The sequence below is a fragment of the Vipera berus genome (genome assembly GCF_964194415.1).
Source record: "Vipera berus genome assembly, chromosome: 7".
Classification (NCBI taxonomy): Eukaryota; Metazoa; Chordata; class Lepidosauria; order Squamata; family Viperidae; genus Vipera; species Vipera berus.
Window position 1 is genome coordinate 1334833 of NC_138209.1, and position 17164 is coordinate 1351996.

The following is a 17164-nucleotide window of genomic DNA, read 5'->3' on the forward strand; positions in this document are numbered from 1 at the left end:
AAATTATCAAGTATGTATCCGAATTATCAGCCTAAATGTTGGAGGTGTGGTTGTGAGGATGCAACGTATTATCATATATGGTTTTGGATTTATTTATTTATTTATTTATATATTTATTTTTGGATTAAAATTTGGTGGAATATGCAAAAGATATTTAAGAAAAAGATAAGGTTTTCTCCGCAGTTGTTTTTGTTGGGTATTATTACAGACTTTACTGTTATAGACACTAAATTGATGTTGAATTCAATTACGGCAGCGAGACTTTTAGTAGCGCAATATTGGAAGAAGGAGGAACTGCCGACTATAGAAGAGTGGTAGGCAGTTTCTAATTTGGCGGAAATGGCAAAGATTTCAGCATATTTGAAAGAACAATCGCAACAGAGATATATTTTGGAATGGAGAAGATGGATCGATTATATTCAGAATAAATATGGGACTAGAAAGTTTCATTTAGTATATGAGTGAGCATTAGCATTATATGATGTATTATTATTTAGTTATTATTATTTAGTTATTTAGTTATGTTTAAGGGGAGTTAAAGTGCGATAGAATTTAAAGTGTTTTTTTAGTCAGTTAGTATATTTTAGCTTAAGTTGGTTAAAGTTAATACCCTGTATTCAGCTCTGGGAAGTCGGGGTGGGGGGAGGGGAAGGGAGGGGAAGTGGGGGGGAGGGGGAGGGAGTGAGTTTATGTTTTTAAAAATGTATTTTAAAACTTTTCAATAAAAAAAAGAGAGGAGGAGGACTGTGGGGTCCTGGGTGCTCTCTGAGCTGGGTGGTTTCCTTGCAGATGTTTCAGGACCCAACTAGGAAACATCATCAGTGCTAGTGAGAGAGTAAACAAATAGCAGCGGGCGAGGATGGCTGGAGTGAGGGGCGGTGTGGAGGAGGAGGTAGTGGATGGCTTCCTGCACTGGCCAGTACAAGCAGTCCTCGACTTACGATCACAACGGAGCCCCCCCCATTGCTAAGTGAGACAGTTGATAAATGAACTTTGCCCCCTGTCTTCCCACAGCTGTTAAATGAATCACTGCAGTTGTTAAGTTAGTAACCCAGCCGTTAAGTGAATCTGGCTTTCCTCTTCACTTTGCATGTTCAGAAGGTCGCAAAAGGGGTTTTTTTAATTTTTTTTTATTTTTAATTCCATTTATATCCCGCCCTTCTCCGAAGACTCAGGGCGGCTTACAAGCTTAGCAGTAGCAGTTGACCCCAGGACGCTGCCACTGCCATAACTATGAGTCAGTTGCCAAGTGGCCGAATTTGGATCGCGGAAAGGATGGGGATGCAGTGTGAAAACGATTTGGGGGGTGGGGGGGTGGAAATCCCTTTTTTCCCCAATGCCATCGTAACTCTGAACGCTCTCTAAATGCACGGCTGTAAGTCGAGGACTTACCCGTATCCCCAAATCTTCACCCACGTCAAGGTTTTAAGGAGAGACCGTAGACACACCTTGAATGTGGGAACGAGATGGTGTGAGTCGAATTGTCTCCTGTGATTGTGCCCTGTCCAAACTGCCAGCAGGCCCCAGGGCCTGACCCCTTTTTGACCCCCAATAATACGGCTGCCCCCTTGAGATGGGGGCACGAGTCTAGCGGGCCTGAAGCCACATGTTGGTGATACCCTATACCAGGGGTCTTCAAACGTGGCCCTGTTATGACTTGTGGACTTCAATTCCCAGAATTCCTCAGCCAGCAAAGCTGGCTGAGGAATTCTGGGATTTGAAGTCCACAAGTCATAACAGGGCCACGTTTGAAGACCCCTGCCCTATAGCATGATTGGGCAACCCTGCCAACTTTACAACCTGTTGGTTTGAGAGATTGATTGAAACCAATCAACACGCTGCTCTTTTCCGTCTCTGTGCAAATATTTCCTCTTTTTTGCCCCCCCCAGAGATGTGAAGTGACCCTGCACCCCTCTCCTGGAGAAACAGCCCAGAGGGAGGGCTGAGACCCCAGAAAGGGTGCAAAGAAGAGCAACAACGGGGGACTGGAGGCTCAAATACGCAAAGAACGGTTGCAGGGATTGGGCACGTCTAGTAATCTGATGAAAAGAAGACTAAAGGGGACGTGAAAGCCAGTATTTGAGGGGCGGCCCCAAAGAAGAGGAGAGGTGGGGTCAAGCTATCCTCCAAAGCGCCCGAAGGCAGGACGAGAAGCAAGGGATGGAAACTCATCAAGGGGAGAAGCAACCTGGAATTAAGGAGAAATTTCCTGACAGTGAGAACGATTAACCAGTGGAACTCCTTGCCTCCAGAAGCGGTGAATGCTCCAACACTGGAGGCTTTTAAGAAGAGACTGGACAAGCATTTGTCTCAAATGGTTTAGGGTCTGCTGCCTGAGCAGAGGGCTGGACTAGATGACCTCCAAGGTTCCTAGTGATCACTCCTGGAGAAGCCCCGGACCCAGAAACAGCTTTCCTCCCCCCCCTCCGCTCCATTTGAAGGATGTTCATCGTAAAGTGCAGAGATAAAAATGTCTGTGGAAATTCTGACCTGGATGATTGAAAATCTCCATTGACCTTTACAGTATAATTGATTCTGACGAACTATTTGGCATTTTTTTTCCTGCTAATATCTTCCACTGTTATGCACTACCCGGTATTAAAACCCACCGTGATTAATTCCCCGCCCCCGCTCTTATTACACATTATCTGGCATTATTACCTACTGTGATGAACGATCTGGTCCTGCCTTATACCTCCGTGGTCGCCACATGTCAACACTGGCTTGATAGCCCATAATCGGCCAGTCCGCCGTCAGCTCTTATTCATCACAAATATTCACCGATATTCCGATTTTTACACCTGACTTTCCGCCACCGGGAGGGAGGCGGGTCCGAGGCGGAAGCCCCCACCCCTCACCCCGCAGCAGTTTCGAAGGCAAACGGATTTTTGCAGGCACGCATGCCCGCCCGCTCACACAAACACACAGTGGATCTCCTTGTCTGGATGCCAGGTCTACTAAATCGGGGGGGGGGGTAGGATCTGGATGGAAGGAGCGGGGTGTTCCAGGGAGAAATTTCGCCCCAGCCCTTCGCCTCGGCTTTCTGAGCTTGCGGTGGGGATCTAGTCCCGCCGCCCCCTTTTTTTTAAGCAGATCTGCAGAACCCAGCCGATCCCGTGGCGCGTGGGGGGCGAGGGGGGCGGAGGGACTTTGCTGAACGCCCCTTAAATGCCAGCCAAAAGTGGAGCCCGTTAGCCAGAAATCTGGAGGGCTCCATTTGTGGCTGCGCTGGTCCCCGACCCGCCAACCGTTCAAACGTCACTAATACCCACCCAGGAATGAGAAACACGCTTTCCGAATCGCGTCCCGGAGCCTGAGGCGAAGGGTGACGGCGGGTGTGTGTGTGTGTGGGGGGGACCCCCTTCCTTTGGCAGCTTCCCTGCCCTCTCTTGTTAGAGGGTCCAAGCGAGAAAGGCCAGTCAAACGCTTCCGGTTTTAGCTTTTTTTTTTTAAAAAAAAATCTACCATGCTTAGCAACTTAAATCTTGAGGAAGCGTCTCTCTGCGGAACGCCAGTCCCGTGTTCCTGCTTCGAATTCCCACGCCACGGCAAGTAGGCTACGGGAATTGATCTCCTGGTGGTCTCCCTTCCGAGGCCTAAGCAGGCCTAACCCTAATTTGCCGCTGTTTCTCCTTTCACAACAGATCTCAGCAAGGTCCGCTTTATGCAACCGCCCCCCCCACCCCGGATGGAAGCGAAAAAATGAAGAATCCACCTTTATCCATTTGAGATTTGAACAATCTTGGCTTCCTAAAGTTCCGAGCGTTTATTCGTTTACAGTATTTATCGTATTTATATGCCCCCCCGCCCCCAAATTTCACGAGGGGGGGGCTCTGGACGAAAGACAGCAATTTCCCTCGCGAACCGGGGAAAGAGGTGAACTTCCCCAAGACAAAAACAAAAAAACAACAACAACGCAAAACAGACCCGAAATCGGAGTGTCGCCGTTTGAATGCCGTGTAGAGAGACACGTGTCGGGTTGATTCGTAACTGCCGATGGATCCTTGGCTTAGCTTTTTGTTTTAAGTCCGTTGCCACAGGCCTCCTTGTAAACAGCGTGTATAAATCTTTCGTGGGATGCGCGCGAGCCTCTTTATCTGAAAAATACCAGACAATTCCTCGCGTGTTAAGCCGTCGAGTTACAAAACGACGCCTTTCGGAACGAAATCTCCAGTGAAATTTCTCGCGCGCGCATTTACGCAGGGTAACAGATAGTAGGCCCGTTCACGCGCCCACGGCCTGGAGTTTTATGAAATCTGATTTTATGTTTTATTCAAACCGGGGAGACGGAAAACAGCTTTCCCTCCCCCCCTCGTTTCTAATGTCGGCATCCAACTTTGCGGAAGTCTACGGTTGTAAATAACACACACACACACACACACACACACACACACAAAACGCTGCGCTTGCGATCTAGGCCTCCATTTATCAGCCGCCAGAAATAAATCCGCGATCGAAGAGTTCCCAATGAAGTCAATCGCCATTTTCGGGGCGGCGGGGGGGGGGCAGGCTGAAAAAGAGAGCCTTCTTCCCCCCCACCCCCGTTTTCGCCCTGCAATATTTCCTCGCTAGCTAAATAAAATAAATAAATAACATATCCGCGCGCCCATCTATATTAATAATGTAACGAGATAAGCCGTCGAGAAGCAAAGGATACGAAGGAAGGGAAACGAACAGATAGATTGAACAACCCTTTGCACTTAAATAATGAAAGGGGAATCCACGCTCCGAGAGCCCCCCCCCCCCGCCCCCGTTCCCTCCCCCCCAGTTTTGGGTCGATTCACGCTTTTTAAAGAAAATTTCTCCGGAGCTGAAAGCCTTCCACCACCGCCGCGGTTCCTCAAACTCTAGGCGGTTACGATTTGGAAAAATGAAATTGTCCCTCAGAATTAATTGTGAGCCTTTTTACCGGAGAGAAAATACATCCCCAAATTCTCACCGGCACCTGGATTTCGAATGCGAGTGGGACTTATTCTTATTTTTCCCTTCCTGGCTCCCTGGCAATAAACTATGCAGGGAAAGGGGGGGGCGGGGGAAAAAACCTAATTTAATAAATAAATAACAAATAAATAAACGGAGCGCTGCCATTCTCGTTGCGTTTCTGCAGCTCGGAGCTGCCAGGGGCGGCGGGACCTAAAAGGAAAGCGGGCTGGCCACGCGGGAAGGGAGAAGATCTCTTTGCGGAAGCCTTTGGGCGGCTCCGGAAGAGAAGGAGACCAGGGACGTGGAGGCAGCTGGGGCGGCCTTAGGGTGGTTCCCACTGGGCACCTCTTTGCCTTCTTTCCTGCCAGGGAGGGAGGGAGGAAGGAAGGAAGGAAGGAAGGAAGGAAGGAAGGAAGGAAGGAAGGAAGGAAGGAAGGAAGGAAGGAGGAAAAATTATTAGAGGAAGGAAGGAGAGAAGGAAGGAAGGAAGGAAGGAAGGAGGGAAGGAGGGAAGGAAGGAAGGAAGGAAGGAAGGAAGGAAGGAAGGAAGGAAGGAAGGAAGGAAGGAAGGAAGGAAAAATTATTAGAGGAAGGAAGGGAGGGAGGGAGGGAGGAATGAGGAAAAATTATTAGAGGAAGGAAGGAAAGAAGGAAGGAAGGAAGGAAGGAAGGAAGGAAGGAAGGAAGGAAGGAAGAGGGAGGAAGAAGGAAAAATTATTAGAGGAAAGGAGGGAGGGAGGGAGGGAGGGAAAGGAAGATGGAAAAATTATAATGGAAGGAAGGAAGGAAGGAAGGAAGGAAGGAAGGAAGGAAGGAAGGAAGGAAGGAAGGAAGGAAGGAAGGAAGGAAGGAAGGAAGGAAACGCCAAGAGAGAAAAGCGTCCTGCACAAAATGTCACTGCCGACTTTTAGCAGCGGCACCTCCTCCTTCTGCTTCTGCTTCTGCTTCTCTTGGCGGTCCCGGGAGAGGCCGAGCGGTGTCGGAATCCGCCCATCCGCCCCCAAGAGAAACGGTCGTCAGAAGGGCTGAGGAGGGCCGGCGGGCGGGCGGGCGGGCGGACGAGGGGACAGCTCTGAATTCGGCCCAGGAGCTCCAGCCGAGGCGGCCCGGTCTGCCCCTCCCCTCCCCTCCCCTCCCCCCTCCGCTTCCCCTTTGTTCCCGCCGAGCCTTTGCGGGGAAACGGCGAGGGGAGCTTCGGCTCCGAAGGGGTCCCCCCGCCAAGGCCCGGGCAGCCTCGGAAAGCCATTGGGCGGGCGGGCGGGCGGGGGGGGGGTCTAGGCGCCCAGCCGGCCTCCTCCTTGGGGTGTCGGCCAGCGAGAAGGAAGGCCCGGCCACTCGCGTGCCTTTCCGCGCGTGGGAAAACGCCGCCCGTTCTCGGGGGCGCCCAGGGCCGCCTGGCGGGGTCCTCTCCTTCTCTACGGGGGTCTCGTAGCTAAAGGAGCATCATTTTTTTTAAAAAAAAATCCCCGCCGAGCCCTCCCCCTAGCCCCCCCCCCCCGGCGCCCTTCTCCGAACAGCTTCAGCAATGACAATGTATTAGAAAGGGCGCGATTTCCCCAACTCGCAGATTCGGGGCAGATCCGCCAGCGCCCACATTGACGCTCCCCGTGGCGGCTTCGGCTGGGTCGCCCCGATCGTTCCCCCCCCCCCAATTTGTGGCGAGCGGCTGGAGGCTTTTGCCAGAAGCAGCCTACAGTGTTTCCAGGATCGGGGCCTCGGCCTCCTCTTTCTCCTTCACCTCCCTCTCCTTCTCCTTCCCCTGCTCCTCCTCCTCCTCCTCCTCCTCCTCCTCCTCGTTCGGCCTGCTCGTCTCTTTCTTCCCCCCCCCAAAGCCAGAGAGAGAGAGACCCCAATCACCTCTGAGAAACCCCTCGGCAAGCCTTCGCCGGAAGGAAGGAAGGAAGGAGAGGGAGGGAGGGGCGGCGGAGTTTTTTTTTTTGGGGGGGGGGAGAGGGAAAGCCGAGGAGATTTGGGGCTGCAGAAAAGAGAAACCAGAACAAAAACGGAAGCTGCTTTCCCCCCACTTTTTTTTTGTTCTCACGCGCAGGTTACGAGTTTGCTCGCTTCCCGGTTTAATTCAGGACGCTGTTTTTGACCTTTAAAACTCTCGGGAGGGGGGTGTATCCCGGAGCCGCCTTCTCCCCCATTATATGTGACCCTGCTTCAGATCCGGAACACATTACGGGGTCCCATCCTTTAGGAAACGACCCTTTCCAGACGTTTCCAAGCGGTGGGCCTTCTCTCTGCCGGGGTGCCTGCTCTGTCTCTCCCCCCCACACACACACACGCCTCAAACGAGGCTGTTCTCATCCCTGTTTGACTTTCCCACGATCCCTCCGAACCCGTTTGGGCCGTCAGGCCTGCGGACCACCCCAGAGAAGCGGGGAACTATTCGCCGTTCTTTGAAACCATTAGTTTAACCCTAATTATCGTGTCGTTTCCTCTGAGAATTAGAATTAGAAGTCTTTGTTGGCCAGCCGTGGTTGGGAAGCCCAAGGAATTCGTCTCCGGCGCACAAGCTCGCACTGCACGTCCAAGCAGCAGCCATCAATCGCGATCACAACGTAAAAATGCATCCGTCCTCAAATCTTTTAATCTTTTCATTCTCTTTTAACTTTGTATTTTATATTGATGTGATTTTAACATGCCCTGTAAACCGCCCTGGGTCCTTCGGGAAAGGGCGGTATAGAAATCTAATAAAATCTAAAATCTAAATCTAAATCATTAAGGAAGGACTGCTTCGTTTTTCGCTTTGCCGCTGCGCCACTGAGAGTCGCCGGCCGCGAGGTGGGAAGCTACGTTAAGTCTGAGGATTTTTTTAAAAAAAAAAAAAAATTAAAAATATCGAAAATAAATTGGGTAAAGTCTTTACTATACCATAAGGGAAGGCTGCGCGGAGGCTCGCGCGTGGGCCTCCTTGCAAACCTCCGCGCCAGGGCCTCGCCGGTCCATGAAGCCCGTGCAAAAATCTCCAGAGATCAACCCCAAGGCCAGAGATCCCCCGAAAACCACCGGATCGAAAGGCTGAAGCGCCTGATCCCCGGACGGGTTTTTTTTTGTTTTTCCGAGGCTGCCCGCAGGCTTCCTCCGAGGCAAACGGCTCGAAGAGCGGCCGCCGAAACGCGGCGAAAGAATCAAACCGACTTTGTGTTTTTCCAATTCACTAAAGGCTCTTGATTTTCTTTTCTGGGGAGGCCTGGCGTGAATCAATAACGGGGCACCGGGCAGGGGAGTTGCAGAGAGCGGGATCCAGCCCAGGCGGCACATTTTAGGGGGGAAACCAGCAAAGGCTTGGTGGGGAGAAAAAAAATCGAGATTTTCCGGCGGCGTCCCCGGCGATGCAAACCAAGCTCGGCTCAGCTTCGGGGATGGGGGGACCGGATCGGCCGCCTTAACCCGAAAGGCGTTCAGAAGCCCAGGCCTCGAGGTCCGAGGAAGCGCCTTCACGGAGGGCGACGGAGGGAAGGGAGAGACGGAGGCCGAAATAGCGGCGGCTCTGGGCCTAGGCGGAATCCTGCCTGCCAAAAGACGCGGGGCCAGATGGAGCCGCGGAGGGAAAGAGGCCTCGTGGGAAAGAGCGCGGACGGGCCTGGCTCGGGGGTCCCCTCCGCCGCTTTCTCTCCAGCCCCCACCCCGGGTCCCCAACCTTGGAGGGGAGGAGAAGGAGAAGCCGGAGGCCGACCCTGTACTGCCTCCCCCTCCCCAATTCCGAGGGGGAAACGGAGGAGAAACGGCGGGGAAGCCCCTGTTTTGGTCGCTTTGCATACTAGCTATTATACTAGAATAGAATAGAACAGAAAATGGAATAGAACAGAAAATGGAATAGAATAGAATAGAATAGAATAGAATAGAACAGAATAATGATAACAGTATAGAATAGAATAGAATAGAATAGAATAGAATAGAATAGAATAGAATAGAATAGAATAGAACAGAATAATGATAACAGAATAGAATAGAATAGAATAGAATAGAATAGAATAGAATAGAATAGAATAGAATAGAATAGAATAGAAAATGGAATAGAACAGAACAGAACAGAATAGAATAATGATAACAGTATAGAATAGAATAGAATAGAATAGAATAGAATAGAATAGAATAGAATAGAATAGAATAGTGATAACAGAATAGAATAGAATAGAATAGAATAGAATAGAATATGGATAGGATAGGACAGGTTAGAATAGAACAGAACAGAACAGAACGGAATGGAATGGAATAGCAACTTTATTGTCACTTTCAATGTACACTAATCAGCATACATTAAAATGAAATTTCGTTGCATGCAGCTGTCAAAGGGTCACCACCTCCGATATACACTACATAAACACTACAACTATTATCTATTTAGTACTATGACTGCTAACATTACTACTAGCAGTAATAATTCACTTCGGGTGGCTCCTTGCCTTTCCTTCCTATGATAGACAGCTAACAAACACTACTATTAGAGAATTATTACTACTAGCATTAGTAAGAACTAATGGCATACTAGCTATTGTACCATAACTATTATTACTAGCATTACTACTAGTAGTGGTAATTCCCTTCTGGTGCCGCCTTTCCTTTCCTTGGTATGACAGTGGGGCAGTTACTACTACTACTACTACCAGAGAATTATTACTAGTAGCATTACTACTAGTGGTAATAATTTTCTTCTGGCCCCTTCTTGCCCTTTAACCGGCACTCCGTATTGTAGCCACTCCGTTTTCCAGGATTTCTTTCTCTATCGGTGTAACGTAAGAGGTCCCAAATTCACCTTCACATTTGTAAGTGAACCCTCCCCCCACCCCGGTTAATATCCCACTGAAATAGAGCTTGCAGTTTGGGGGGTGTCCGAAAAGGGCAATTCAGACGCCTCTCGGCCTGAGCAGCAGAGACTCCCCCCCCCCTTCCTTTTGGACCTTCGGTCTCCGCGGCCCTTTGGGTCACTTGTAACAATTGCGGGGGTCCAGCCAACAGCCCCTCCGACCGCCGCTGCCCCCTGGAATTTCACCAGAGAGCCGAAGGGGGGGGGGTAGAGCGAAGTCAGCCCCGTTCCCCACTAGGGGGGGGGCTGGGTAACCACCACCACCCCGCAGCTCCCAAAGGGCTGGGTCAGTCTCCCCTCCGAGGGTCCCTTCATCTGCTTTGGGGGGTGATTTCACGGCGAGGACACCCCCCACACACATACACTTTTGAAACGTCAGAAGGCCCACTCTGATCTCAGCGCCCAACCTCGATCAAGTCACCTCGGGAAGGCGGCAGGGGTCGCCGAAGGGGTCCCACGACAAATCGCCCCACAGCAGGTAAGGAAAAGGAAGGACGCGCGCGGGGGGGGGGCGCTGTCCGGCCAGGCCAAGCGCAGGGCCAGGTCTTTCTTCCGAAGTTGAAAGGACGCGGAAACCCCTAACCCAGGAGAAGGAACCCTCTGGGCCTGGCAGAGGATCGCGAGGGGGACCAAGAGACCCCCCCCCCTCTCCCCCTGCCAGATCCAAGCCATTCTTCTTGAGGTGTCTCCCCCCCACACACACACACTTTTCTCCGAGGCTGTTTCGCAACCACATCCTCAACCGAACCGGCTCGCCGGCCCGGCTCGGGGGGGCCTGCCTGGCAAAACCCCTTCGCTGATGCCAGCGCCCCCCACCTCTCCCTCCCACCTCCCGCGAGCTGGTCTGCGGGGACTCCCGTTTCCATCCTTCCCAACCAAGGCCCGCGTCTGCGGAGGGTGATGGGGAGCGTGGCGCAAGAATGTCCCAAAGGCGGCGGGTTACGAAAGGCGGGGAGGGGGGGAGAAGGGGCATATGACCTGGGCGGGGGGAGGGGATTTCTCTTCGTGAAGGCCAAGCGGTGGTGGGGGGGGGAGAGAGAGAAGAACCCCGCGCTGGGCTCTTTGAGGCCGCGGTGACGCGGTTTCCCTGCGACGAGGCTGGTGCGGGGACACGCGCGCGCTCACGCCCCGTTTCCCCCCCCCCCGCGAAGGCCGGGCAGCTTGGGGGGAGCAGATGTGGGCAAGAGCGATTCTCCCCAACCGCCCCACCCCGTTCATTGCCGGACTGCAAAGGCGACCCAACACAAGTTAGCCTTTCAGCCGTTGGAGGTCTTCCAGCCTTAATTACACACACACACACACACACACACAAACACAAATACAAACACACACGCACAGGAGAAAATCTTCGCCTGAGCTCCGTCTTCCCTCTCCACCCAAAATGCACCAGCAGGAATCCAGCCTGGGCTGGCTGCTCTTCCTCCAATGCATGGAACCGGGGGAGGGGGGGGAGGGGCAGGAGACCAAAAAGGGACCCCGGTAGGAGCAACCGGGACCGGATCGGTTGGCACGAGCTGCGGCGAAGCGGGAGCCGGGAGGAAGGACCAAACGCCGGCCCGAAAGGGCAGCTGCCGCGCAGAAGGGAGGGCAGCCAGCTCGAGGCCCGCATTTGCGGGGGGGGGAGGGAGCCACAGGGGGCAAGGAAGCCCCAAAGGGGAGCCCGGAATCCGAGGGGGCTGAAAGAGGGACGCGCGCGGTGGGGGGGGGGAAGAGCTCCGTAGGGTCGCAAAGAACGGCCAAGTTTGGAGAGGAAAAGAAGGCTAGAAAAAGCGAGGGGTTAGGTGGGGTGGGGGTGGGGAGGCAAGAGCCCCCTGTTTTGGAGGGTCTTTGGGCGAGAGGGGGGGCATAAAAAGTCGAGAAGACGCTGCTGGGGGAGGCGGGATGTCTACAAAAGCCCTCCTACCTCTGGCATTGCTAGGCTGGGACCCTCCCAATCGGAGGCAGAGGCGGCTAACTCCGAATCAGAATCAGAATCGAGCCGGAAGGGACCCTCGGAGGTCTTCTAGTCCAGCCCCCTTGCTCAAGCAGGAGACGCTATAGCGCCGTTTCAGACCGGCGGGTGTCCAGCCTCTTCTTAAAAACCTCCAGGGATGGAGCGCCCCCATCACCTCTCGCGCCCCTTACCTCGCACCAAGATCCGGCGGCAGTAATCCGTTTCGCCCGCGGGAGAGTGGCTGCCGCTTCCCGGGCCGGACTCTTGGGAAGGGCCGCTGGAAGCCGACGTCCCCGCCGCCAGGTCCTGGAGCTCCCCGCCGCCTCCTCCTCCTCCTCCGCGTCCCTTGGCGCTCTCCTTGTCCCGCGCCCGCTCGGAGGGGCCGCCGGCCTCGCCCAGGAGGAGGGCGCGTCTGCCAGAGCCGCTGACCCCATCGCTCATGCCGGGGTGGAACATGGGCGCTTTCTCGGCGGACCCCCTGCTTCCTCCCGGCTACTTCGGCTGGCCCGCAGCGGAGCGGGAAGCCCAGGGGGGCGGCATGGTGCTCGGCGAACCTCGCCCAGCTTTCCCGCTCTGGAGGCCTCCGGCTGCCCCGGAACCTAGAGGGCGACCCCCAAAGTCCCGCAGCTGCCTCTCCTTAGAAGCCCCCGCCGCGGTGAGAAGCTGCAGGAGTCCCGGCGGCGGCGGCGGCGGCGGGGGAGCGAGACGCGCGGTGGTTCCGACCCTCTGCGACACCCTCGGCCATGTCTTGCCCCCCGCCGGGCCGGTTCAGCGGGTCAAACTGCTCCGGTCGCGCCTTCCGCCTCCATCCCCGCGCTGCGCCCCTGCCTCCCGCCAGCTGCGCGCCGTCTCCCTCTGATGAGCGAAGGGCGAGCGGGCGAGCGCAGCCAGCAAGCCCTGCCTCCCCCCGCCCCGCCCGCCCCGCCCCCGCCCGCCAGCCCAGGTTGGACCATCCCCGGCTCCAGGCGACCCCGGCTGCGGGGGGGGGGGGGCGCGGCGGGGGAGGGCGGGGGGGGGGAGAATCTCAGCCAGAGTTCCCGGCGCTCGGTCCGCCTTCGCTGAGCGAGCCTCCCCCTCCCTGAAGCTTGGGGGGGGGAGGGGGGAAGCGAGATGCGCGGAGGGGGGAGGGCGAGGGCGGATACACCCCCCCGCACGTAATTTCCTGCTTGCGGGGCCTGCCCGGTTCCTTCATTGGCGAACAAAGAACGGCCCGGCCGCTCCCGCACAGCCGGTCAGAGCAGCCCTGGAGGAGCGCAGTGGTTGCGCCCTGCTCGTTTCCCCGCTGTTCGGGGATGCAGGCCAGGAAGTTCCTCCTGGGGGCTGATTCCTTCCCTTCCCTTCCCTTCCCTTCCCTTCCTTCCCTTTTGTTTCCTCCCTTCCCTTTCCTTTCCTTCCCTTCCCTTTCTTTCCCTCCCCTCCCCTCCCCTCCTTTCCTTTCCTTCCCTTTCTTTCCCTCCCCTCCCCTCCCCTCCTTTCCTCTCCTTCCCTTCCCTTTCTTTCCCTCCCCTCCCCTCCCCTCCCCTGCTTTCCTTTCCTTCCCTTCCCTTTCTTTCCCTCCCCTCCCCTCCCCTGCTTTCCTTTCCTTCCCTTCCCTTTCTTTCCCTCCCCTCCCCTCCCCTCCTTTCCTCTCCTTCCCTTCCCTTCCTCCACATCTCCATCCATCCATCCATCCATCCGCTGAGCTGGGGAAATGCGAGGCCACCGGATTGCACAGACGGGCTGCCTCCCCCACCCCGAATAACCCCCAAGGGTCCTGGGACGCCTCCCGGGTGTAACGGGAGTTCGCGGCCCCGCTCGCCGGCGTCTTGCCCTGCTCAAGCTGCTTCTTGTTCTAACCAGGCCCGACCAATCTATTTCGTGAGAAAAGGACAGACCCCCCCATTCACACGTGACCTTGCGCGGGTTTGCCGGACGAAAACTTCAACGTTTGGGGCCAAGAGGGCGGGCGGAGCTGGTCCTAAAGCCACCCACCTGGTTTCCGCGCCTGAAGGAGGGCCCGGTCCTAGCGCAGCACCTTCCCCGCTGCCCGGCGCTGCCTCCAGCCGTTCTCCAGGCATAACTAGAACCCGCGTTCTCACAGCTCCCAGGGCTGGTGGGACGAGGACCGCCTTAGTTCCACCCCATCCCGGTGCCAAGATCTGCGGAGGAATCCGAGCGCGCCTTTTCCCGACTAATTGTAATCAGAAGTGCGGAAGAAGAAGCTTGGCTGTAGTCTTCCGCCTGGGGGGGAAATGCGGGACCCCCTTGGAAGACTCGCAGAGGTGTGCCTGTGTGTGTGTGTGTGGTTGTGTGGGCGTCGCCCCTTTTCCGACTGACCCCTTTGAGTCGAAGGCAAGAGGCGACCCAGGGCCCACGGCTCACTTCCTCGGATGCGGTGGTTGCCTGGCCTGGTGGAGGATTTAAATTTGGGGAAGGGGCGAGGTGGGGGGGGATGGAAGAAGAGAAGAGAAGAGAAGAGAAGAGAAGAGAAGAGAAGAGAAGAGAAGAGAAGAGAAGAGAAGAGAAGAGAAGAGAAGAGGGAAGGGAAGGGAAGGGAAGGGAAGGGAAGGGAAGGGAAGGGAAGGGAAGGCTGGATCGGAAGACAGGGGGCTCCGCGACTTTTAAGCACCCTCGGACTTTTGGCAAAGGTGCCTTTCTAGACGGAGAAGACCCCCACCCACCCACCCAGGTCATTCCCTAACCAGCTGGGGACGGGGTGTGTTGGTGCGTGGGCGGGTGTCACCCGTTTCTCCCGGGCAGTTTTCCTAATTCTGGACTCGGAAAGTTTGCAGCTTTCTCTGCCGTGAAGAAGCCTCTTTCTCGGGGCTCGGATAGCCCCTAGGGGGGCCTAGGACCCCTCAAACCAGGGCGGGTTTCTTTTTTTCTTCTCCTTTGCGCATCTAGTTGCCGCCCTTAAGGAAGAAAAGGGAAACCAGCACGTCCTACCCACACACACACACACACACACCGTTTCCCCATGGAATTTATTTAGCGTATGGCATCTACCGAGGTCGTGCAATCACTAGTAGACAAACCTAAGTTTAAATTAAGCATCATCCCGTGCAATTATTTCGGTCTTCAAGCGGGCCGCTGGCAGAGAGAGAGAGAGAGAGAGAGAGAGAGAGAGAGAGAGAGAGAGAGAGAGAGAGAGAGAGAGAGAGAGAGAGAGAGAGAGAGAGAGAAGAGAAGAGAAGAGAAGAGAAGAGAAGAGAAGAGAAGAGAAGAGAAGAGAAGAGAAGAGAAGAGAAGAGAAAGACACAGAGAGAGAGAGACGATCCGTTCTGGTTCAAACTCATCCCCGAATTCCTCAGGATTTCGGATCCGTTTCCGGCGCTCCATTTTCCCACTGACTTGTCCGAGCCTCCGATAAAAGCCGACACTCACAACTCGCCAAAACAAGGAAAACCCTGTTGAATCTCCAAGATAAAACAAAACAAAACAAAAAAACGGGAATCCCGAAGGAATTTAGTCAGGCATCAGATTTTATTCGTCAAAGAAAATTGCAGAGGCAGAAACGAAAGCTTTTGAAAAGCGGTTAAAAAAAAGCAAAAAAATAAAAATAAAAAGCGCGGAGGAACCTGATTTTTTTTTCTTTTTATGGTGAAATAAAACCGGAAGAAATGTTTTTTTTTAAATTTAAAATTCTGACCACTGCACCTTTGGGAATGCCTGAAAAGTGATGTTTTTTTTAGAAAAAGAAAGAAAATCATATAAAATTATTTCCTTCAGATGCCAGCAGCCCCGGGAAAGAAGCTGCTGTGGCCTTAAAATCCCTTTTTGTTTGGGTGTTTTTTTTTTGCTGGAATTCAGCCATTCCTATTTTCCCAGTTTGATTAATTGCTTCAGGATCTTTTTTTTTCTCTAAATGCGGAGGGATCCAGAAGGGATCCAGAAGCGAATTTGCGAGCTGAATTATGCCCGGGATGTGGGAGTCTGCTGGGAAAAACCAGCCTTGTACAAATGATATTCCTGTTTTTTTCCAAACTTTAAAGGCGGCAAACGAACAAAAAAAATACGTGCGTAACTGCGTTCCTGTTTCTGCCTCTCTGGCTTTTCTGCAATTTAGCAAGGTATCTTCTCTGCAAACCTTTTTAACTGCGTTTGATTTTTGTTTCTGGTAATAATAGGAAAATTTCACGTCCTCCCCCCCCCCCGTTAATCTTTCGGACCGAGAGGCTTTTTCAGTTTCTTAAGCTTCCTTGTGGTCTCCCATCCAGGGAATAACCAAGCGGAGACCTCCTTGCCTATTTGATGGGGGAGGGGGACACCCACGTCCTTATTTTTTTTCCCCACTGAAATGCCCGGGGTCCCTTCTATTTGAAGGAAGGGGTTTTTATTTTATTCCTCTCTTTTTCTTAAAAAAAAAATCATCATTTTTCAGGCACGCCAAAGGAGCAGCGGTCAGAATTTTAAACAAGAAAAACATTTCGTATGGTTTGATTATTTTCACCAGGCCAGGGGAAAAAAAAGCCTTTGTTTTATTTCGAAGCTGGTCAGCGTGAAGCGGTTGGGAAGAAGGCAAAGGCCGGGGCTGCTGGTTTATCTAAACAGAACGGAGGAACAGAGGTGCAATAATAAATTATAAAAATAGGTTTTCACTCACAGAGCCCAGCTCCAGCCCCCATCTTGGCCCTCCGGAGAGATCTCCCTGTCCAGTCCGCCCTTCCTCCGAGGGGGCTCGACCCCACCAGGCCTAGAGGTGGTTGGGGGCGCCTTGCAACCAGCCCAAAACGACCCTCGCCCCCACCTCTTCTAAAAGGCTTTCCTCGACCCCGAACCGGCTCGGACAGGAATGGGCTTAGCAAGGCTCTGGGCCCCGCTTCAAAGGCGCAACCTCCAGCCAAGCGGTGAAGGAAAGAGCCACAAAGACCAAGCCACGGTGCGAAGATGCAGCCCAGGATCTGGGGAAGGGGGTCCGCTGCGTGCCCGGGGGGCGGGGGCGGGGATCTGAGCCAGAACTGCGTGGAGATGAAGGGACAAACCCCGCAGCCTGGATGAGGCGAAGGCGGGCCGGCAAACCGGGGTTGAAAGGGTGCTGGACCTGCCGAAACTCCCAAGGCGTGGATCGGGCCCTCTTGCAAAGGAGGGCAGGCGGAGCGTCCTGCCGCATTTTTTGTGGGGGGGGGGTTGAGAGGAGGAAAGGGAGGGTGGGCTTCCCCGGCAAAGGCCGCTGGCCTCCCCCCCTTCAGAAGATTAATCCCCCCCCCGCTACGCGTGGAAATAAAATAATAGAAGGGTGCAAAAAGGGCGGCGGGGAGAGAAGACAATTACGACCCTCCGGGGGGCGAATTAATTGCAGTGAAGCCGCCCCCGCCCCCTTTTAAACTGTTGCAAGGAATATTTTCTCTCCGCCCCGCCGCAAATGCCCGAGCCGGGCCCGCTTGCTGGCTGCCAGCCCGTTCCGCAACCTGCGGCCGAGAGGCGAGGCCGAGGCCGCCTCCTCCTGCTCTCCCTTCGGCCCCGCTTGGCCCGAGGTCCCGCTTCGGCCGCCGGCTCCTCTGCCCGCCCCCGGGCCA

The 17164-nt window shown here is 54.3% G+C and overlaps 1 protein-coding gene across 1 annotated transcript in view; it reads right to left on the reverse strand.

The window, feature by feature from the left end:
* Positions 1-12533, reverse strand: part of VAX2 (ventral anterior homeobox 2) — a gene marked incomplete at its 3' end in the record, with an annotated part of 30724 nt that extends 18191 nt beyond the window's left edge. Inside the window, exon 1 of the mRNA XM_081333315.1 lies at positions 11861-12533. Coding sequence (XP_081189441.1) covers positions 11861-12125 — 265 coding nt within the window. The 5' untranslated portion in view covers positions 12126-12533. The remainder of the gene's footprint in view (positions 1-11860) is intronic.
* Positions 12534-17164: the final 4631 nt, after the last annotated feature.